The 24,520-nt window shown below is 34.9% G+C and overlaps 2 protein-coding genes across 2 annotated transcripts; both read left to right on the plus strand.

Moving 5' to 3' along the window:
* The first annotated feature begins 14,204 nt into the window (after nt 1-14,204).
* Nucleotides 14,205-17,869, plus strand: LOC127812480 (ABC transporter G family member 14). The gene is made up of 5 exons (XM_052352878.1): nt 14,205-14,500; nt 14,789-15,581; nt 16,087-16,263; nt 16,460-16,647; nt 16,980-17,869. Exons 1-5 carry the CDS (start codon nt 14,336-14,338, stop codon nt 17,619-17,621), a joined length of 1,965 nt encoding a protein of 654 aa, XP_052208838.1. The 5' UTR covers nt 14,205-14,335; the 3' UTR covers nt 17,622-17,869.
* Nucleotides 17,870-22,865: 4,996 nt separating this feature from the next.
* Nucleotides 22,866-24,068, plus strand: LOC127812808 (uncharacterized). Its single transcript, XM_052353337.1, has one exon. It carries the CDS (start codon nt 22,866-22,868, stop codon nt 24,066-24,068), a length of 1,203 nt encoding a protein of 400 aa, XP_052209297.1.
* Nucleotides 24,069-24,520: the final 452 nt, after the last annotated feature.

The raw sequence follows: 24,520 nt of genomic DNA on the forward strand, positions 1-24,520 counted from the left end.
ACAAATTTCTAAGCCCAATAAAATGTGATTTAAAGCGAAGTATTTTGCAAGAGATAATGGTTTTTTGTCCCAAAACCGGACCAAAAATCATGTGTTGAATGAGGTAAAAATTACACATATACTCGTGAAATTTGGTCCGATTTGAATTAGATATTGGACTCTACTGATTCATTGGGTCGTTGTAATACTCCGGGAGCCCAGAAGAAAATAGTATAAATCGAGGATAAGTAAAGAAAGAAACAATACCAGCTAAATATCTTTTGGGCTGAATGTTGACAAAGAACTCTCAAGTGAAGCGTGTTTAACCTGGGGTAATATAAAGATGGGTGACCCTCCTGAAAAATTCGTGTAAGTCCATCAGGATAAGTTGTTTCAATTCTTCTTATCGCTCGATATAGGATGTTACAGTCGTGCCCAAGCATTAGGCCCACAACTTGACACCTAGCTCACCCCAGGCTAGATCTTGACTCAAGAGCTTAGATAATATTCTCATCTAAGGTGAGATTTTTGCTCCAGCAAATGATTTTATTAATGCCAGACAACTTGCACACTAATTCTCATCAGCTCATAATCTTTGTCAAATCCAAGATCTTAGAGGATGATTCCTATCATTACCGTACATCTCGACTCTCTATTCTCTCACAATGCCCGACGACATGTAAGGTATCTCTATTTCTATATAAATTAGTTTAATCACAGACCAAGATATGTTCTTTTCAAACTTTATCAATACTCTGGCATTTTGAATACATACTGACTTGAACGTCGAAGTATTTGCAGATGCCAACCACCCTTACCGTACAAATCGCTAGATCACAATACCCCATCACCATTGCAACCACTCCAATCAATCTACATTTATGATGGTGCTTCTATGAATACCATTGAAGTGATTCTAAAAAGAATATTCAAACTAAACAAGACTAAAGGCCAATGTGATTGTGTCTGCTGGAGGTTGCGTTGCGTCCGTTCGTGTTGCTTTAGAGGTATGCACGGATAAGAGAGTATGCGTTTATTTTTAAATATAATTTTTTTGAAGAAGAGAAGTGACTATCATATTTTATATAATTACTCATATATTTAATGTATAGTGGGATGAAATTGTCTCTTATCAATAGGAATCCTCAATTAAGAATAAAAGATAAGCATGTAAAGGAGTTGATGTGGGTATTTCACATGCGGGTCAAAAATGATACCTATTTGCTCCCTTTTCTCCATAAAGCCATTTTCAAGATAAAAATTATACAAAATACCAGGATTTGGAAGCTATTTGAGACGACTCCCCTGCACTGCACTCTGGGAAGGGTGTCCAAGTTCCTTGGGCTGTTGAAGGAAATGAAATTATATGTTAATAAATTATATATAATTATTAAAAAAATATATTAATATATTATTTTATTTTTAAATTTAGATTTAGTTTATAAAAATATTAAATATATTTATTAATACATATCAAATATAAAAATACAGAAAGAATGGCAGGCGATGGAGGTAGCGATAAAGGCGACGTCAATTGCGATAGAAATAGAAGCGATGAATGCAATGAGGTGGCAACTGTGACGGGGCTAGAGGCGACAATGGAGACGACGAAAGAGATGGAAATAGAAGCGACGACAGAAAGAGATGGCGTTGAAGGCAGTGGTTGCAATGGGGCGACAATGACAATGAGGCAACGACGACAATGGAGAAGGAGATGGAGATAGAGGTAGCAACAAAGAGAATGGCAGAAGGATAAATGTTGAAAATATCATAATTGTTGGAGGGTAAACTCATAAAATATTTGGTCAACTCTAAAAGGTATGTATAATATTTTGAGAAAATTTAAAGAAATAGTTTTTTTAAAACATTGTCAAATAACATTTAAATTCGGCAGTGTTTAAGCTAAAGTTTCAACAATAACTTATAAGTGATCAAAATGCAGAGCTAAACACCCTTTTAATGTTAGAACTATTATTCATTGATTACTCATAGTATTGGTTGCGATTTTTTTTGTTGAATGTTTTGTTATTTTTTTCTATCATTTTGTTCAACCTTATGGTCAGAGTCCCATGACTAAACTATAGATGTTAAGGTTTAAGATTTAAGGTTATAGCTCTAAAGGTGATATATGTGTTAGAAAATGACATTGATTCAATTTTTTTTTAATTAATTTGGTTTGAATGTAAAAGCAGAGGCGGATGCAGGGGGGGCTGGCACGGGCTTCAGCCCGTGCCAGCCCCAACTAAATAGTAAAAATATATATAATAAATAGTAATATATATATAAATATATAAAATTCCAAGCATAGTCCAGTCCCAATGAGGCCTCTGCATCCGCCCCTGTGTAAAAGTAATAATTTTATTAAAAAGGGAAATTAAACAAGCATAGATGTTAAATTAATTCAATGCATCACCAAATGTTAGATTAATAATGCATTGAGATGAACAAATTAATTAAGAGGGGTTAGGGTAAATATCTTACCCTTAATTAATGCTCATGCTTACGCGAGAATGAGATTAGATAACCTTCTATCTATGCAAGTAATGATATGTACCAACTACATATCATTACTCTCTTTCTTCCCACTCACAACTACACAATGCTTGCCCTTTAGGCATAGTCTCAACTAATACACAACCAATTATAATAAAATATAATAATCTAATCTTTAATCTCATTAAGTTGAGCATTAGGACTTATTTTTCAGTTATTTAATGTGACTTTTACCTTAATATGATTATAAGTATAAAAGAGTTTTTCCACCAAATAATAAAGTCTTATGTAGGAAAAAAGTTACACTATCAAAATATAATTGGGTTTGACAAAAAGTGTTTCATTTTTGGCTCGGAACTATATGGACTAAAGGACCATTGGAAATGATGATGCCTCTTATTCATAAATTACATAATTCGACTCGCACTAACATAGAATTATCCTTCTTAATATGAGTTTTCAGTCCAACAAAAAAATAAGAATTCCTAGCTAAGGTACGTACAAGAATTTCGATATAATTTTCTTGACACGACATCACTTGATGAGTCAAAATACGAAATGATCTTATCTTAAAAAAAAAGTATATAGTAGAAGAAAGGAAAGTGACCCTACGTACTAAGGATTAGCTTACCACTGACTCCCCAGGGGATGATGAGACTGTTATTTCATCAACAATAAAAACGACCTACATCTCTTCTCTTTTGTCTGTGTTTATCGTGGGGATATAGATATAGATATTGATATAGATATATACGAGTAAATAGATGATTATTATATAACAATATATATATAGTAAGAATAATACATAAGTTGGAAGTGGGAGGGTTGTGTTGAATATTTAAAGCGAAGCGTGAAAAGAAAAGAGGAGGGAAGAGGGGGACACACGCGTGGTGTTTGTGGGGCTGTCTCTTGTCTGCAAATCTTAAACCACCCTCCAATCTCCCTAAATATTATTTGTTTTAGATCTCACTCTTACTCTCCCCTCCACATCATTCCCCACTTAAAACTATGTACTCTCCCTCTCTCTCACTTACTCACTCACTCACTGTCTGGGGTTTCCATCATATATGATCATGTATAAATACATTTATAAAGAGATATTTAGATTTAGAATTTTCACATTTGGTATGATATTGGGTAGTTTAATTATGGAAGAATTATTTATCATATAGTAAGTATCACATCATCAACACTAATAAATGAATACATATAACGAGTAATCTATATATAATTTAGTTGGGTTTCACATAAAATAGCAAAATTTTGTGTCTAAATAACATTTAGGCGTGCAATAACAGTAAATGGGCTGGTCTTGAAATCTACTCATGGACATGGATTAAGCTAGCTATATAGACCGGCTTTAATGGTTTTGAGAAAGGTTTAGTAATAGAATAATTAATGGAATGGATTATAAATGGATATGGAAAAGATTTCCATTTAATTAATTGCTTTTCATTCCATTAGTACGTAATTATTATCATTCCCAAGAAAAGAAAGAAAAGCCTAGAATTTCTATGTAATTTCATTATGTTTTATGTTTCCAAAAACACCCTAAAATCTGTTTAACAGGACGTCGAAGATATATATATATATATATTAATTGTAGGGTTCTAACTACTCTAATTAATTTAGATTTTGTAATAAAGACAAATAATAATTAATTAAGATGGAAATGGGAGCTGCTAGGCATAGCAATTAGCAAAAGAAAGAGAGAACATGGGGATCACGAGAGTCACTTCTGGGAGATATCCAATCCATTCACTCATTCTCTCTCATATGGATGCTGTCTGTCTTCAACATGCATGTGATGTTGTTATGAAAAAGTTGATCATCATCTGCTACAAGACACCATATATACAGCCGACCCCTTTTCCTCCACACAGAATAAATTCATTGCCAATTAAAGCCATGTATGTATATACATATATATATATATAGAGAGCAATGAATTTGTTCTTCTAACATGAATGATCAGAATGATGATATCCATTGAGCCACTGATCAGCCATTCCCCATTGGCACGGCCTTACTTGTGATGAGAGTGAAGTTAGGGTCAAAATGTGCCATCATTCATGAACAATCTCACATGCCCCCTCTCTTCTTCTTCCCCCCTGGAAGCTTATATATGTATATATATATGTATGATAAAGAGGGTATCATGCATGCATGCAGCAAAATCCAATCTTTGTGAAGCTTTTCAGCTGTGCTTCTTCATCATGGGCATCCAAGTTGCAGAAAACAGCTGCTTTAATTTGGTTGTAGCTAATTATTAGCTATAGGTTAATTAATTGAGAATGTTCTTCACTTGTGATCATGTGTGTTTGCTAGCTAAAAATTCATGATTAGTGCTCAACTTGTTCTAGAAGCTTCAATTCTTAAAAGATAGGCCCAACAACTAATTAATTAATTATATTAAGCTATTGTATGAATCCCACATGAGATAAAGATAAATAACCCATATATATTACTTTGCAAATAAGAGATATTTTTATAGATAATTGTCAATCACATGAATTTTTAATGCGAGTATAGCTCTCATACATAAAAAGACAAAAAACCCTGAGCATAGGAGATGATTTTTTCTTGCACCTTTTATTTCTTTAGTAAATAACCTTGCATTTATTTTTTTGTATATTACATTATTTATATATTCACATATTTTCTATATTCTCATTCACATCCATCGTTCACACTAGAGAATTAATCTTCTCGAGTACACATTAAGATAACTAATTCTAACATATATATTTACATGTCTCATAATTGTCAATATATTCCTTAAGACGCTACTAATTTTATTATTAAAACATATCATTATATTATTAATTAATGTTAATTCATTACACCATCAAAAATGTTCCTTAATTTATAAGGTATAGCAAACTTTACGTAAGAATGCACCATCAGATGATCCATCTGTAATTAAGTTGATCACTAGATATAACGCTGCAATGTTATTTCAGCACAACTGATCATCATAATGATTCTAAACAAGCCATGTTACTGTTCACTTTGCCATCTCCATCAACCAGATCACAATTGCTTATTCATCAAAGACAATTTCTTAGATCCACAAAATATATGCCGACGCACGTACAATCCCTGCCTAGCTAGAAATATCATGAATGAACCAAAGTAATTAAGTTTGTTGGGTACTTGCTGACTTATCAAACCTCTTAATTGTAATATCTCGAGAATCTAAGACTAGGTTTAAGAAGGGACTCTAAAGATATTAGTATATATATCAAGAACAGTAAGAAAGAAAATAACATCAAGTGGATATCTTTTGAGTTGAATGTAAATAAAGAACTCTCCCTTGAACGTACTTGAAATAGGGTAGCTCAAGAATAGGTGATTTCTAGGAAGTTCACATAAGTCCATCAGAGTAAGTTCATCCCACCTTTCTTATTGCTTGATACGGGATGTTACATTAATGACAAATTTATCAAACAAATACAAGGAGTTAGTTACTCATCTACATGTATTCTTGTCACACCGAACAATGGCTAGGTAGGTTCCAATGTTTCAGAAGGACTCCACACATTTAGGTCTTAGATAATTCATCACGACCCATAGTGGTGGGTCATTTCACAAAACTAGTTAACCTAATAACTTAAAAAGGGATAAATTTGGTGGAATCTAGATCAATGTGAGTGAAGAATCTAAATTCTCATTCCCAATATCACAATCTTCAAATTAACCCAAAATTTTGTCACGAATATCATGATTTTCAAATTAGTGGGACATCTCAACCCAATACAACTCCAAGCTTTTTAACTCTCTTAAACATGCAAGGCAAGCTTGTTCAACAAGTTTATCTATTAATCTTTAGTTACTTCCTTAATTTGTCTTTATACTCTAATTATATAAATATCTTCTAACTTAAGTTCCAAAAACACTATTTAGAGAATAGGTCCCAAATAAATATCCTTGCAAGTGAAAGAGGGAGTGGCACCTTCACAAACTCTCTCCCACGCTCACAATCAAGTGCAGCAGCCAATCTGAATCGATATCTTGATGATGGTAATCTCATCAAAACAAAAATTCAAAGTTAATGTTGTTGAAAGAGAGGAAGTGGGTTTATTTCACCATTATTGGTTAGCAATAATGGTGAAGGAGATCTCTCTAGGCCTAGCCTACAAGGCATGTTGGAGAGAATATAATTGGCCTGGCCTTTCTATGAAAGCAACAGATGTGAAGGGTGACAGTACTCATCTTCTCCAAAGCTCATCAACATATGGAACTTTTAGGTCACTATCTAAGGCCAGGAATTGCTGCACCATTATCTGTGAATGCATTCTTTGCTTTGTTGCAGATGACAATATATTCACTTTTTCTTGGTGGGTGCTTGAATAGATTTCCCATGATGTCTAGTGAAACAGCCTCCTTTGCCTCAGCTTTTTTCACACTAAAGTTAGATCTATTTAACAAATAATAATAATAATAATAATAATAATAATAATAATAATAATAATAATAATAATAATAATAATAATAATACAGAAATAAAATGAAATAATTATGAAAAAAACACTTTTTCATAAGATTATAAATTAATAAACTAATTAAGTCCAGTGTCATCACTCTCATGATCCCTAAAAGTAAGCTGATCAAGACAATTATCCTTATATACACACACACACATTTTCATCATCAAATTAAGGTAATTAACTTTCATGGAAGTTTACTATTAATTAATGGTCCTTTAATTAAATCTTAATCTAGGCTATACGGAAGCATGATATATTGATTGAGTTAGATTGCATCATCAATTTCTTAATTAAATTATCTTCTAGTAATTAAGATAGATGCAAGCTTAATTATATATGCATATCTCTATGTGTGTGTGTGTGTGTGTGTGTGTGTGTGTGTGTTTGTGTTATGAGAAAAGCATAATCATGGGTTACAAGATTTAGGCTTTCTTAAATGGGGTTTGAAGTCATTTTAAATCCATTTTAGAGAGTTTTACACTATTTTGTGAACAAAAATATCTTCCCAGGTTATTGCAGATATATAGTCCTCATGCCATCACAAAGCATAAATTACCTGTTATAATTAATGTCATTAATTTTACTATGTTATCACAAAGTAAGAAAATATTAAAGAATTACTAACACACTATAAAAATGTCTACTCCTGCAGTAGACCTAATTTGTGATATATGGCCACATTGGACTACCTGAAAAAGAGAGTATATAAGCTAATTAATGTATTGGTGTGACATGTACACTTTAAAGAAATTGAATTATAAAATGAAAAAAATATATATATTGCTTCTTTGAATAGTAATGGATGGAATGAAGTAAATACTTATAAAAAAAAAGTAAAAGAAATTAAGAAAATCTTGATTAGAGACATTTAGATATGATTAATGTGTTATTTTCGTTTTGCCTATTTTATCAAAAAAGTAAGTATAGAACTCATAAAAATTAAGACCACCACAAACAATAAAATAAAATAAAAAATAATATATTGCTATTATCTAACAAATGAATGGAGGCCTTTATATATCCATGATAGGTCATTAATCATGAGACAACTTGTTAGGTAAAACCTTGTAGAAGCAATGACATTAATGGCCCAATTGTTGCAACAAGGGACAGTCATTTTCTTATCTCTTTTTTTTTTTTTTTTTTTTTTATGATAGTCTTGTTCTTCAATTATATCTCCTTCCATTTACAAGTAGCCCCTTTTAGTGATATCTACTGGATTAGGCATGGTGCAAAGTGTCACTCCAACTAATTGAACTTCTTGAAGGTGACAATTAACTTAGAATAAGGTTTTTATAATTAAACATATAGTACTACACTAGTATATATATTACAATCACCTTTTTATAATTATAATTACTCATTCTAATTATAATTTAGTGAATTTAAATAGGAGAAAAACTATTTAATCCCACCCACTTTCATATATTTTGTGAATTTAAATTTAAATGGGTCGTCCACAAAATTTAAAAAAAAAAAAAGAAAAAGAAAATCGACTAGGAAATGATTGAATGATGGGTTACGATGATGATGAGTGGGGAGGGGTCCCACACTCCCTCCACCACGTGATTATTCAATTCCTTCCTAGGCCGATCGGGTGGGCCCGGGAAGATCCATCGTCATCATCGCATTGCCCCCCCCACCAGAAAACGACGACGCTCCCTCATTATTCCTCCACTACAAGCTGGGAGTGCGTGCCACGTGTCTACTTCCCAACTCCCCCCCTTCCCTCCAACTCCCCAAACGACAAAGCCCTCTCCACCACCCGGTCCAGATATCATATCCCACTACTCCTTTTTGTTCCTTTTCCTTTTATTATGATTATTATTATTATTATCGTCTCCCTAAACCTCATGGATTATTAAAAACAGAGGCGGAATAAAGGGCCCAATTAATTAAGTGGCAGTTGTGTTTAATTTAATTTAGTTTAATTTACTCAAATTCTTGATATGATAGATGGAGATAACGTTTAAAAGGCCAGCCCAAGTCGTATTTTTAACAAAGCAAAAAGCCAAAGGGGATCTTGGCTTGGAGTTCATCTTTCATTTAAGTTGAAATGAAGATGGCGGATCATAATTGGTAATTTTCAGTAGTTGCAAGTGACCATTATAAACACTAATAACAAATAGTGAAAGTTAAAAAGGTAAAGTGGAGTAAATTTTATACAAATATCAAATGATTTGAGTTTTGATATATAAAAGCTCTTGTGTCGTTTAAACTTAGCATTTTTGGCTTAATTATTTGAATGTTCTTAAAGCCGACATCATTTTAATAAGTTTGTCGTTGGTATTAAAATTCTAAACTAACACAGTGGTAGTTTGTAAGGAGAAGAAAGCAAACGCTAAATTTGAATGATATGAAATTTTTATATAAAATTAACTCAGAGTCATGAGTTTTAAGAAATTTATAAAAGGTCACTAATAATAAAATATTCACACAAATAAGTACAAATCTCATATTGTCATTTATTAAATTATTAAAAATATATGATTATAATAACCCATGTTTACGACCATAGACAGTCAAGTGTTTTATTTATGATATTTTTTAAATATTTTGAACTTACCTAGTTTTGAGATTGACAAACTATATAAAATAAAAATATTAGTAATTTAAAAATATTTGTGTCAATGTTTTGCATATCATTGGTGAGATTGAAAAGGTGCAATTCTCTCAGCACAAAGGAAGGATGCAATTCCACCAGGCACAAGCACAACAATATCAAGCTTTCCCATCAGACCTTTATCCAAAATCTCTTCACCATGGAGCTAGCTATTATCTAGAGCCTGGCTTTGGCATTATTTGAGATGACTTAAACTTTTAAAACAAGATTTCTAAACAGAGGGAGAGAATTTAGCAAGCTGTCTTCTGGTATCTTAGTAAAGGCAGTACAACAACAACAGCACATCAAGGCCAAACCAAAACAATTGTCCTCTCATCAGGGCATTCACTAAATGCATGATACAATGCTAAAGCAAAGGAACTTTTACACACAAAAAGTATGATTTTTGTTTAAGGAAAATAATTATAAAATGTCAGCATCGAGCTATCGGGTCACCATTTTTGGGTAAAAGAAAGTAATTATAATTAAGCAGCACAGAATTAGATGGGGTTTGAATCTCACCTTGTAAGTTACCGTTATTCAACCTGGAACAGGAACCACAAATCTCACCTTGTAAGTTACCGTTATTTAACCTGGAACAGGAACCACAATGAGGCTGCAATCAAAAAAGGCAATCCTAACCACTAGTCAGTAGTACAACTGAGGAGAAAAAGAAGACACAAGAGATTGATCATAGCTATCATTATTGACTCAAATTGACGGGAAAAAAGATGATGAAACCTTCGGGGTCTCACTGCTTTTTCAGAAGATTTGTGGTGAAAATGGTACAATTGGCCATCATTTTGCAGGGCTGCTGCAATAATCAAAAACCTTTTTGGTTTTGTGGGAATCCAAGTCACTTAGTCAAACAACAACAGGTCAAAAGCTAAGACCAAAGCAGGCTGGCAGTCTAGTTTAACCAGAGAATAATTCATCCTTAATTTCAAAGGAATACTTTAGACGTTCCAAATTCAGGGTACCCTCCCTTCAAATCTGCCTTATTAATTATTTGAAGGCTTTCCACGTCAAAATTGAAATGGGAAAGTTGTTCAAGGAAATGACAGCACAGATTTACAATACAATGGATTTATCCCCAAACTAAGCAAGGGATTTTAAATTAAGGAATTGTGATCAAATCACTAGAGAGACCAAGTTGTTTGAATCTTCTTGATGGTGATTGATGAGTTTCCCATTTGCTCATAGTGTTGATGTCATGTTCTTGAGTTGTGTGAGAGCAAGTTGAATATGAAAACCTTGTGCGACCTTAGAGAAAACGACAAAAAATAAAAAGTTACAGAAATGAAGAAGTTCTTCAAAGTTTTTACTGTCCCACCAATAGGTTCTTTTATGCTAAGGCTACAAGTTCATCTTGTAACACATTCCTTGAGTGCCCATTACTCTTCCAGCATTGATCAATCTATCACTCAACTACAGAGCGATATGTCATTGTTCGATCGTGCTAGTCGATTTCTAGCTGATTTTGATTTTAAAAAGAAAAAAAAAAGAAGAAGAAAATAGAAACACAAAAACAACAACAAAAAAAGAATTTTCTTGCCTTGTACCTGTGGCCTTCTGTTTATGGTGGGCATAATACATATACCAAGTGGATAAAATGCAAGATTAGAGATGAGGGGAAAAAGAATATGTGAATGAGTTGGTAATTGCATTAGCTTGTGACAGAGCCGGAACAAGAGTACGTGCATAGATGCATAGACAGGGAATCGAAGCAATATGGGGCTAAGGATAAAAGGTGTCGAAAGGAAGAGGGAATATGTGATAATATGTCAAAAGTCTAAGGAAATAGTGGAAGAAAATTCCTTGTATATCTGATAGATTTAAAAAAGAACAAGTTGGGATAGCAAAGGGATTGAGAAATTAAATAAAGAAGGTGAGGATAACCAGGGAAAGGCTGGATCCACCCTGTTCCAGCACTGGGCAGAAAATATAATTTTTATGGACAGAAATTGGAATCCAATTGATGGGTTCTTCCTTTAATCATTCTTTCTCTTCTTCAGCCTAAAATAATACTCTAATAATATTCATAATGATAATAATAATTGATGAAAAAAGGGGACGGGGAGACTTTGCTTAGCATCTATCTTAACCCCACATTGTAAATGAACATTAGCAATACTAATAACAAGCGATGATACGATGTCATGTCGAATTTCGGCCATAAGAATGTTGAAAACCACAGGTAAAGAAAAGGAAAAGGAATATAGGAATCAGCATGCTTTACAAGGAAAAACACCATTTATATCGCCTTTAGTTTACTTAAACCTTTAGGCAATTCAATCCAATCCAACCACGCCTTTTCTTCCACAGGCCGGTTGGTTCTCTCCTTTTTATAGATTGTTCTTCTATACCTAACAGGAAAAGCATAAATTCTCCCACCAGAGGCTAATGTATATTCTATGCTCTTTACCTGAGCAGTGACAAGTGCACCAACAAGTTTTTATCAAATTTGACTGCAATTCTTCAGTCAAATGCCCATATGATATAGCATCCCTAGCCCCGTCGGCACCCCCCCCCACCCCCCAATTCAATAATATTGTGGACACCACTCGAGAGAGAAATTTCTAAAAGCACATTCCAGTTGAGGTCTAGACCGTTGAAATGATTCTTCCTCGATATTCTGGAGACAGATCTTTTCGTGCATTTTCAGCTTCTCAAATATATTTCAGGGCCCTTCCTCCACAGTACTCTTGACAGATAGAGAAAAGTTGGGATAACCGTTAACTCTTCCATTAGAGCTAATGCTTGAACATAATCTAAAAACCCAGCCAAGAATGGTTTTTTGGATTTCCATAAACTAACAGAGTTAATAAAGTGTTTCATATAATGGGATATATATATTGGGTGCTTTTTTTTTTTTTTTTTTGGTTAACGCACCATCATGAGCGTCTTATTCGACTCCACAATTCCAGTAAGAGATGTAAATCAGGGAACTCAACAGCCATTTTTTATCCCTAGCCTCTCTTCGCTGACGTGAGGGCGATTTGATATTTTTTTAATTTTCGGGATAGTCCTTAATTGCTGAGTTTTCTTCCCTGACCAGGTCTCAAACACAGAACCTAAGGGTCCAAATAACAACACCCTAGCAATTCTTTCTTTACCAATTGATCTATGCCCTGAGTCAATTGGGCTCTTTATTCCTATTAGTATTGGCTTTAAAGATTTTTGTGTGCCTTGTGAATAATTGCTAACCAGTTGTCTTACTTTTTTTTTTTGGATTACGCCCCATTACTGGCGTTCTCAACCACCACGCCCCTAACCAGTTGTCTTACTTGGTTAGGGGTGGGGTGGTGAATGATTGGAAATGGTAATGGAATTGGAAATGAAAATGATTATTTAGAAAATTAAATACATATAAGAAAAGGAAACGACGGATAAAACTATGCATGCCATATCAATCTCTGAAAGTATCCTGTATTTTCAAAAGAAAAAAAAAAATGCCAGTCTTTAGCATTTTCATATATGCATTGCCATCCTTCACAGGGCAGGAAAGGCTTATTCCAGTTTTTGTAAATAAGATGGGCCTTCAGCTTGATGTTTTGCCCCAAAATGAAATCACATTCTGTAATGATTTCCTTTTGTGGCTTTATTTTGCTCCATATCATTAAAGAATTCATTTTTTTTAATGAAAGAGAACTTTCTGCAAGAAAAAATGTTTTTGTTTTCGTGCTACTTATTATGCTTTCATATTTCAGATAACCTGACTTTGTGAACATAATGATCTTTCTCTATGCAATTCAGGAAACTTAATAGTTCAATGAGCATGAAGATGAGATGAACATGGCAAGATTGAACAAAGCTATCTGAAAACCAAAAGAAAAGAAAACCTGACTCCAGAAGCATCAAAACCCAACTCCAGAAGCATGAAAAAGAAAAGAAAACGCAAAACATCATCTTGGATAAGTAAAAGGGACAAATGTATATTTACCAATAAGTAAATTAAATAAATACATATATAGAATGAGTATGCATTTGGCTATCGGACAATGCGAAAACTCCAAAAAATAAGATGATTGGCATGAAAAGGTGGGAAGCACTATCATTGTCTCTTAGCCGGTACCAGAAATTCAATACTTTCCATTTCCGAATGTAAAAAACTAACCATGTAGGAAAAACAGCACAGATATCATATAAGAACAAAAACAACCCAACAAAAAAAAAAAAAAAAGTCTGTGACCCCTCGGCCGTATGCAGCTTTGATGTGCTACCATTTAAGTATCATGATAGGGGCACTTAATGCTAAAGGTGGTGTTTCATGCACCACAGGAAAGGCCAAACTTTTATGAAATGGTATTGATTAGTGCCATGTTTCTCATTTCCCACCTCTTATTGTTGGAACTAAGCTGCATGAGGATCCATACAAGCAAGACCAATATAAGAAGATTGACAATAAACTTTTAGTAACAAAAGGATCACATGCAAATGAGGTTAGAGAAAGGGGGCTAATCTGATAAAGGCAGGAGGAAGAACAGAAAAGGGGATTAGGCATAAATAATTGGATTTTAGTTTTAGAATATTTTAAGAGAGAATGTGGGAACCCACCATGGATGCTAGGAGCCTAGGCCTGCATCATAGGGCCTTTAATATATGAAAGATCCCAGTTAATGTGTCTCTGTGTATATATTTGTGTGTTGTCCAGTCCAGTTCAATGTGGGATGCCAAGTTAAAACCAACTTCTTAACTTCTCTCCCTTTCTCCCCCTACTACAACATACGCACTACGCCAGAAACAACATCAATATCCGTTCAACTTGGCCATGACACTCCACCGTTCAGGATCGGAACCAGAAAGTAGCAGCACAATCGCCATGGCAGGTCTGCCAATGGTATCGGAAGCCCATCACGGAGCTGTTCTTGCTTACCCTGTACAGACCAATTCATCGTCCCTTCTACAGCTCACCTTATACCCTATAACTTTAAAGGTCTCTCTCTCTCTTTCTCTCTCTCTACACACAGACAAACCACACACAAGAACAAATGATAGAAGATAGGCATACACACACAAACACCCATAGAAGACAGAAAAACCGACCATATCATTCTTGTTTACAACAGACTCAACTAGGATAAGTAAATCACACGGCTTAATCCCACTGGCACAAGTAATCCTAGCATTATTTTTTCCTTTTAAACACGCGTTCTTCATTGAAAACCATCTTTCTTGTGACTAATGTACTTTATGCTGATTTTTGTTTTTTATTAATTTGCAGTTTGAAGAGGTTGTTTACAAAGTCAGATTGGACCAGAAAGGATTTTGCTATGGTGCAACATCAAACTCTAGGGAGAAGACCATTCTAAATGGGGCGACAGGTATGGTTTGCCCCGGAGAAATACTAGCGATGCTTGGCCCATCAGGCAGTGGAAAAACTACTCTTCTTACCGCCCTTGGAGGACGTCATACCGGTAAGCTATCCGGCAAGATCACATATAACAGTGAGCCTTTTTCTGGTTCCATCAAACGCAGAACAGGATTTGTTGAACAATATGATGTCCTATACCCTCATCTCACTGTAACTGAAACTCTACTGTTCACCGCACTGCTACGGCTTCCCAATAGCTTGACCAGGGATGAGAAAGTTCAGCATGTAGAGCGAGTTATCGCTGAGTTGGGATTAACTCGGTGTCGGAACAGCATGATTGGAGGCCCACTGTTTAGAGGGATATCAGGTGGGGAGAAGAAGAGGGTGAGCATAGGCCAAGAAATGCTGATTAACCCAAGCTTACTACTTCTAGATGAACCCACCTCAGGTTTGGACTCAACTACGGCTCAGCGGATCCTCACGACCATCAAACGACTAGCTAGCGGGGGAAGAACTGTGATCACCACCATTCACCAACCTTCGAGCCGTCTCTACCACATGTTTGATAAGGTGCTCTTACTCTCTGAGGGCTCTCCCATCTACTATGGTCCTGCATCAACTGCTTTGGACTACTTCTCCTCTATTGGTTTCTCCACATCCATCACTATCAATCCAGCTGATCTCTTACTCGATCTTGCAAATGGTAATTTCATATTTCTATTCCTAATTTCTTAACAGAAACTTGCTGTTTCTTTTCATATTTTCTCAAAAGATCTAAATAGAAGCGGAGCCATATATGCCGATAGGAAATTGCCCTCTTCTACTCTCTAATGCATTACATCCCTTCCCCTTTTTCCTTTTCTTTATTTATTTATTTCATCTGACAAAATATTATGTCATCTCAACTCCTGAAAGTGGCATAGCATTTGTTTCTTTATATTGACTGAATGGTACAATAAAACCCCACCAATACCCTTTCCAATGCCCATCTTGTTATTTGAAAGCAGAATTTGGAGTCATCTGCAACTCCAACTAAGCATAATTTGATACTGAAATTTATAGATTACAGAAACAAAATGACATATTTATGCATTTCATGGATAGTAGCAGAGTCCACAGACTACTTCTGGTATGAAGAAAAAGAAATGAAAAAAAAAAAAAACCAAACTGTTGTATATCTCACCAAAATTGTGAAATTTTTTTTACAGGAATTCACCCCAATTACAGTCAAACAATCGAGCAAGGAGATAGTACAGAACAAGAGCGGAAGGCAGTGAGAGATGTTCTAATCTCTGCTTATGACAAGAACATTTCAACAAGACTGAAAGCTGAATTATGCAGTTTGGATGGCAATAGCTACAATTATACAAAAGATGCATCCACAAGTAAGTCCCCTCTCATCTCCCTTTCATGGTACCTGGTATCTATGTCACCATCCTTCAAAATTTCAGCAGCTAGAGAATTAGCAGATTAGATTTAAATATTATCCCTCTCCTTCTTTATTCTAATTCTTATTCTTTTTTTTTTTCTGTCTAGTACTTAACTAGACTCAAAAATCTCTTCTGATTTTAAATTATGCAGGAAAAAATGTATGGTCACAGCAATGGTGCACGAGCTGGTGGCATCAATTCAAGGTGCTGCTCCTGAGGGGTTTGAGGGAGCGAAGATATGATGCCTTCAACAGGCTAAGAATCTTCCAAGTCATAAGTGTTGCCGTACTTGGTGGACTCCTATGGTGGCACACCCCAACATCCCATATTGAAGATCGAGTAAGAGTCTTGCATATCTGTCCACTTAGCCCAAATTAGTCTTTCCTCAATTCATGTTGTATAAAGTGTACCCTATAAGAATACTTTCTCTATAGAACTAAGATAATAATAACCGGGACTACCGTCATTAAGAGTAAGTTCTCATATTATAGAGCAACATGCCATGACTAGTTTGGGCGTCAATCTCAATATAGAACTACTTTTGAAATCTTCCATTAGTCCAAGTTCAGAATTCAATGCTGCTGTAAACAGGCATAAACACTTTCATTAAATTTGACAATCTTGAGATTTCCCATGGATGCTAAACAAGGTCTCCTTCTTCTTGGATGCAGATTGCCATGATTTTCTTCTTTTCTGTGTTCTGGGGCTTCTACCCTCTATACAATGCCGTTTTCACATTCCCCCAGGAAAGAAGAATGCTAATCAAGGAACGTTCATCAGGAATGTACCGCCTCTCCTCCTACTTTTTAGCCAGGACTTTTGGAGACATGCCCCTGGAGCTTGCACTGCCAACTGCATTTACTTTCATACTCTATTGGATGGGCGGGCTTAAACCCAATCCTGTGACTTTCATCCTGTCCCTTCTTGTTGTCCTTTACAATGTCCTTGTTGCACAAAGTCTTGGCTTAGCTTTCGGTGCCATACTCATGGACGTAAAACAAGCCACTACTTTAGCCTCAGTTACAACCCTTGTCTTCCTCATTGCTGGAGGGTACTATATTCAACAAATTCCCGCCTTCATAGTCTGGTTGAAGTACTTGAGCTACAGCTACTACTGCTACAAACTCCTTCTCGGGGTTCAGTACAATGAAAATGATTACTATGAATGCGCAAAAGGAGTCTACTGTCGGATTGCAGATTTTCCAGCCGTCAAATCAGTGGGTCTGAACAATTTGTGGATAGATGTGTCCATAATGGCCATGATGTTGGTGGCCTATAGGCTTGTTGCTTATCTGGCCTTGCACCGTGTGTGATGAAGTTTTGCACAATAGAGAGAGACAGAAGGATGGGGTGCAGGGAGAAGATGATGATACAGAGGAAGTCTGACACAGACAATTTCATTGAAGATACAGTTTGAAGAGTTTTCTATTTCTTCAACTGAGGAATAATATTAGATTTAGAAGATAATAATGTCACCAGATTTTGATCATTTCCTCATGACAGTTGGATGTACTACCTTTTCAGTGATAGTGGAGACAATACTAACTATCAAAATTTTACTTCTCTTGGGCCAAGCCAAGATATTTACTCTTGACGTTGCAAGTTGGTCAAATTTTCATAACAAGAAAGAGAAAGAAAAGAACATGTCAATTCCAGTTGCAAGAAAAAGGAAAGCGTTAAAAGTCGGGAAAGAGTAGCATCCATTTCTGATACGAAGAAAAGGGAAGAAGTAAACAACAGACCTTAACGTCACCACCCCCACTGGAGAACAGATTCTGCATCTCCTTAAAGCATTGGCCACCCAATGGTAATGGTTTCAAGCAAATAGCTTCCTGTTGGGAAAATCAGATTATTTTTCCCAAATTCAATTTCAGTGTCAATAATACCATATAGATTAACAGTATCCATATAGGTAAATAGTAGTGCATGAATAATTATACAAAAAATTATACTAGAAAAAATTCTAATAAAAACTGGAGGAGTCACAAAAGTCTCACTTAAAACCCAGACTGCTAAGACAGATTTTTTTTAGAAATGCACTTAATAGCACAATATATCACTAATACTACTATAAATATATTCGATAAAAACTATTGAATATAACAACAAATAAAACACTAGAATTTAATAAAGTTTGACCAATTTAGCCTACATATTTGGATACCACCAAAAATACTTCACTAATTTTCAAAAGGAGAAATAGAAATGACAGAGGAGAATACAATTGAGGATGATTTACGAAATATGGGGATGGCTCCTTTTATAATAAAAGGAAACCCTCCCAAACCCATAGCCAACTATGTGGGATTTGGGAGAGCCACAAAGTCAACAAATTTCTATCTTGGCGAATTTTTCAAATTCCAACCAAATTCCTTAATTTATAAAATTCTCACAAAAAAATCTATCATCACTAGTGTCTTCAAATGCGCTTTGTAGTGCCAACTTCAAATACTAAAGATATTAATTAAGTTCAAACAATGTTGGAACTTGACCACTGTCACTACCTTAGTCATCATATCAATAGGATTTCCAGTAGTTCAGATATTCTAAATGTGTATCTCACCTTTTTCCAGAATTTTCCCATACAAAATGATATCTTAGGTCGATAGGCTTCATTCTTGCATGATAAACTTAGTTATTTACTAAGTGAATAGCACTCTGACTATTACAATGTACTTTGATGTACTTTTGACCAATTCTCAATTCATCAAGCAACTCAAAAAGCCAAATTGCTTTATTCACAAGCTCTGTAACTACCATATATTCTACTTCTGTTGTTGTTAGAGCAATTGTAGACTGTAAGGTAGATTTCCAACTAACTAGTTTCTTTGTTAAAGTGAAAACATAACCAATCATAGATCGATGTTTGTCTAGATCATTAATATAGTTGAAATCACAATAACCAACTATGTATCTACCCATTTTCTCATCCTACTCAAACACTAAACCAACATCTGCGGTGTTCATAATATACCACAAAATTCATTTCACATCTTGCTAATATTTCTTTCCAAGATCATGTATATACTTGCTCACAATTCTAATTGCCTGTGAAATATCAAGCCTTGTACACACCATAGTATACATCAAGCTACCAATAGCATTTGCATATAGAACTTTTGACATATACTCTCATCTGCAACACTCTTTGGAGATAAAGATGCACTAAGCTTGAAATGAGGAGCTAACAGAATACTCATAAGTTTTGATTTTTCATTCATGCCAAAACATTGTAATACTTTTTTTTAGATATATTTTTTGAGTCAAACAAAGCTTTCCTCTTTTCCTATATCTAATTATCTCCATGTTGAGAATCTTCTTGGCTTCACCCAAATCTTTCATTTCGAACTCCTGATTCAACTGAGTTTTCAATTTTTCAATTTCTTCACTATTCTTTGAAGCTATCAAAATATCATCAATATACATGAGAAAATAGATTAAAAAAATCCATCTTATAGCTTGCGTAAATACACACAGTGATCATATTTACTTTTTGTGTACCTCTACATCAACATAAACTTGTCAAATGACTTTTACCACTAGCCTCAGAGATTGCTTCAATCCGTACAATGATTTATTTAGTTTGCAAACCGAATTTTCTTTTGCCAGCAACCCTGAATCCTTCTAGTTGAGTCATAGATTTCTGCTTCCAAATCATTGTGTAAAAACGTAGTTTTCATATCCATCTGAACTAGTTCTAAATTCAATTGCGCTACCAAGACCAACAAAATTCTAATGGAGGAATGTTTCACAATTGGAGAAAAAATATCACTATAATCAATTCCCTTCGTCTGAGAGTAGTCTTTAGCTACCAATCTTGCCTTGTAACGGACATTATTCTTGTCAATAAATTCTTTATTTTTGTGCATATACCCATTTTCATCCAATTGTCTTCTTTCCCTTTGGTAAGCTAACTAGCCTCCATGTCTCATTCTTCTGAAGGGACTGCATTTCTTCATTCATTGCTTTCCTCCACTTTTTATTTTCTGAACTTTGGACAACTTCATTATAAGTTGCAAGAATGTCATCATTTATAATTGGAAATGCATATGCCACCATATCAACAAAATGAGCAAGTTTTCGAATCTCCCGTCTAGCCTTCCTATTACTATGGAGATTCTTGGGTCGGAACCTCTCATTCATCTGACGACTCTTCTACCACAAGAATGTCTCTATCTGATTCATCATTTACTATCTGGGTCAATGATTCTTCTATCAAACTCCACCTGTTTTGGAGTATTCTCCACCTATTGTGGAGCATTATCAATCTGTTATACAACTTCATTTGTTACCTTATTCAACATGACAGATTCATCAAAGATAACATCCCTACTAAAGATTATCTTATTCGATTCTAGACACCAAAGCTTGTATCCCTTTACTTCAGAAGTGATTCTCATGAACAATGCTTTCTTTACTCTTGGATCCAACTTGGATTCCTTTACATAGTAATATGTGTTAGTGTTGTGTGTCTTTATGCTAGATTTGGATGACATCTAGTGGGCTTATTTTATGCATTCATTGTATTTTTGTATAAATATATAAAATACAAGATTTTTTTCACGCATGTTTTCTCCAATCAAATTATATGAATGAGTCCCTAGATCTTTTGTGTGAGAATCTTATTCTCAAAGTGTTAAGATTGTGTGATAGAATTCTCTGGTAACAAGACTTCTTAAATTATTCCTAGTCCTTAGATTCTTTGGATGAACACTCCGATTAATTGAGTATGGACTAGCATAGGGGTTTAGGGGCGGAGCCAAGTGAGGCCCAGTGGGGGCAGTTGCCAGCACTAGGCCAGACAAAAAAAATAATTTTATTTTTAATAAAGGCCCAAGAGAGCCAAGCAGCCCAAGCCCACTTGTGACCCCATTAGGGCTCCAGCCTCCCATTGTCCCACCCACTTCCACTCTCCCAACTTTCTTTCTATTCTTCTCCTTCTTGTTACAGTCTCTCTCTCTCTCTCTCTCTCTCTCTCTTCCAAGTGCGTAAATCACAGATTTGTTGAAATCTAGCCATTCAATCTTAGATTCGACCGTATTTTCACCGTGAAAGCAACCCCGATCTACAAGAAGGTAAGATTTTTAGTTTCATCTGTCCTATTTTCCGTATAGATTCATGATATATATATGTATTTACGCATGGTTGGGTTAGGCCGAAAGTTTAAACTTAGATCTATGGAGATTCACCCATTAGATCTTGCTAGTTTTGGGGTATGTTGGTCAATGGGGGTAAGGTGTCGGGTGGTTGTCACTGATCGCCAAAAAACCACCGGCCGTGGTGGTCGATTCCGACAGACTATTTTTTCGTTTTGATGAAAAATTAAAAATCAGATCTACGACAATCCAACCGTTAGATCTAGCCCATTTTTAGATATATTAACCCCCTTGGCTTGGCGTTTCAAATGATAGCATTTGATCATGGAAATCACCAGCCGACAGTGGTCGCCACCTACCGCCAGTAGGGGCAGATGTGGCTGGTATAGGCTATTTTTTTTTTTTATAGAAAATATTAATCATTGGTTATTTATGAAATTCTTGTTTAATTTTTAGGAAGATATGAAAAGATATTTTAAAAGAAAGTCTCTATTTTCAATTGAAGAAAACAATGGGGTAAAGAAAATAAGTGTCGAGGTAGATGATAATCATGATATTCAAGAGAATGATGATACACAGAAAGCAAGTATTAAAGAAAATTCTGAAGCAAAGAAAGTAAGTGTGGAGGAGGAAATTCATATTGAAGAAAATGAACAAATCAACAAAGGAAGTATTGAACAAATTGATATTGCACAGCTTCCTACGGATCCTAGGCTAAGAACTCCAATAATGGATTACAATGTTAATCTTAGAGATCAAATTAGAAGAGTCTACTTACAAAGAGATCCGTGTTAACCTCGAAATCATGCATTTCCATGTAAAAAATTAAGACGATTCATTACGGCTTGGTTCAATGAATTTAGTGATTGGTTGGAATATAGTATAAGCAAAAATACTGCATTTTACTTATATTGTTATCTTTTTAAAACAAATAATAGGGGAACAATGAGGTGGTGATGCTTTTGTGAAAGAAGGGTTCAGTAATTTTAAAAAGAAAGATAGACTTCAAGTTCGTGTTAGAGATGCCAATAGTGCACACAATCAAGCTTGAAATAACTATGAAGCCTTAATGAATCAAGAGAAAAATATTGAGACAGTTTTTTTCAGGCAGTCAGAACAAACACGATGTGATTATTGAATTCGTTTGAATGCATCAATTAATTGTATTCAACTTCTTCTACGATAAGGACTAACCTTTCGTGGTCATGACGAGTCTGAAGATTCAAATAATCAAGGTATCTTTCTTGAACTATTGCAATTTGTAGCCAATCATAATAAGGAGATTAAGGTTATTACTTTGAAAAATGCTCCTAAAAATCTCAAGTTAATATCACCTAATGTTCAGAAGGATATTGTAAAAGCTATTGCTATTGAAACGATTGATCTTATCATAAAAGATGTTGGTGATCATTCTTTTCAATTTTAATTGATGAATCTCGGGATATCTCAATAAAGGAATAGATGTCTACTGTTTTGCGTTATGTGAATAAAACGAGACATGTAGTTGAACGATTTATTAGGATTGAACATGTTTCCAATACTACTGCCCTATCACTTAAGGCTGTTATAGATAAATTATTTTCTAAATTTGGGTTAAGTATATCTAGATTGCATGGGCAAGATTATGATGGGGCTAGCAACATGCAAGGTCAGTTTAATGGTCTCAAAGCACTTATTTTGAAAGAGAACCCGTGTGCTTTCTATGTTCATTGTTTTACTTATCAACTTCAATTGGCATTTGTAGCTGTAGCAAAGAAACATGTGCAAGTTACTTCGCTCTTTAATTTGGTTTCTAGAGTGGTGAGTATTGTTGGAGCGTCATCGAAATGTTGTGATCTTTTGCGAGAGAAACAAGAAGCCATAATTTTTGAAGCACCCCATAATGGTGATATTTCAAGTGGCTGGGATCTTAATCAACAAAGTACGATTACTCATTTTAGTGATACTCGTTGTGGATCGCATTATGGTACTTTGATTAGTTTGATTTCCATATTCTCGCCTATAGTTGATGTTCTTGAAATGATTGTTGATGATGGATCTACTGAACAAAAATGTGAGGTAGATGATTTATTAGACTCAATACAGTCATTTGAATTTGCCTTTAATTTACATCTCATGATAACCATCTTAGAGATTTCAAATGAATTGTCTAAGGCATTACAAAGAAAAGATCAAGATATTGTAAATGCTATTACTTTAGTGAAAATATGCAAACAAAGCCTCCAAGTGATGAGGGACAATGAGTGGGATTTGTTTTTGAAAGCAATGGTTTCTTTTTGTGAAAAGCAGAATATTGATGTTCCCGACATGGATGGTGTTTTTATACGCCGAGGTCGCTCACGGCGTAACACAGAAGAAATGACAAATTTGCATCACTTTCATGTGGACTTGTTCTATGCTATCATTGATATGCAACTTCAAGAATTGAATGACCGTTTTTTTGATGTTAGTACTAAGTTACTTCTTTGTATAGCATGGTTATGCCCAAATGATTCATTTTTTGTTTTTGACAAGGAAAAATTAATTCATTTTGCTGAGTATTATCCTAAAGATTTTTCAAGAGTAAAGCTAATGGCACTTGATGATCAGCTTCAAACTTATATTTTTTATATGTATTCCAATAAAGAGTTTGAAGAATTACGGCGACTCGACGAACTTGGATAGAAGTTGGTTGTGATGGAAAAAAAATATAGTGTGCCCATTAGGTTATAAGCTTGTGACTTTGACATTAACATTTCCAGTTGCTATTGCTATAATTGAAAGGGTATTTTCTACAATGAATATCGTGAAGAATTGATTGTGTAGTAGGATTGGAAACCAATCGATGAATGATAACTTAGTTGTGTATGTTGAAAATGATGCATTTAACAAAATTGATAATGATTGGCGCCCAAGACCCTGTATACAAACTTACCAGCAGCCATGAACAGGCTACCCAATCAACACTGCAAACACCACCACATCACACCAAACCCCTTCCATCATCATTAACATATACCAAAGCACTCATAATAATATCACATCGAGCCTCTACTCATATATCAAGATCATACGCATAACCACATCACATCAAGCCCTTTCTCGTATATTAAGATCAAGGAAGACGCGCTTCCTTT

Source organism: Diospyros lotus, chromosome 11 (assembly GCF_014633365.1).
Source record: "Diospyros lotus cultivar Yz01 chromosome 11, ASM1463336v1, whole genome shotgun sequence".
Classification (NCBI taxonomy): domain Eukaryota; kingdom Viridiplantae; phylum Streptophyta; class Magnoliopsida; order Ericales; family Ebenaceae; genus Diospyros; species Diospyros lotus.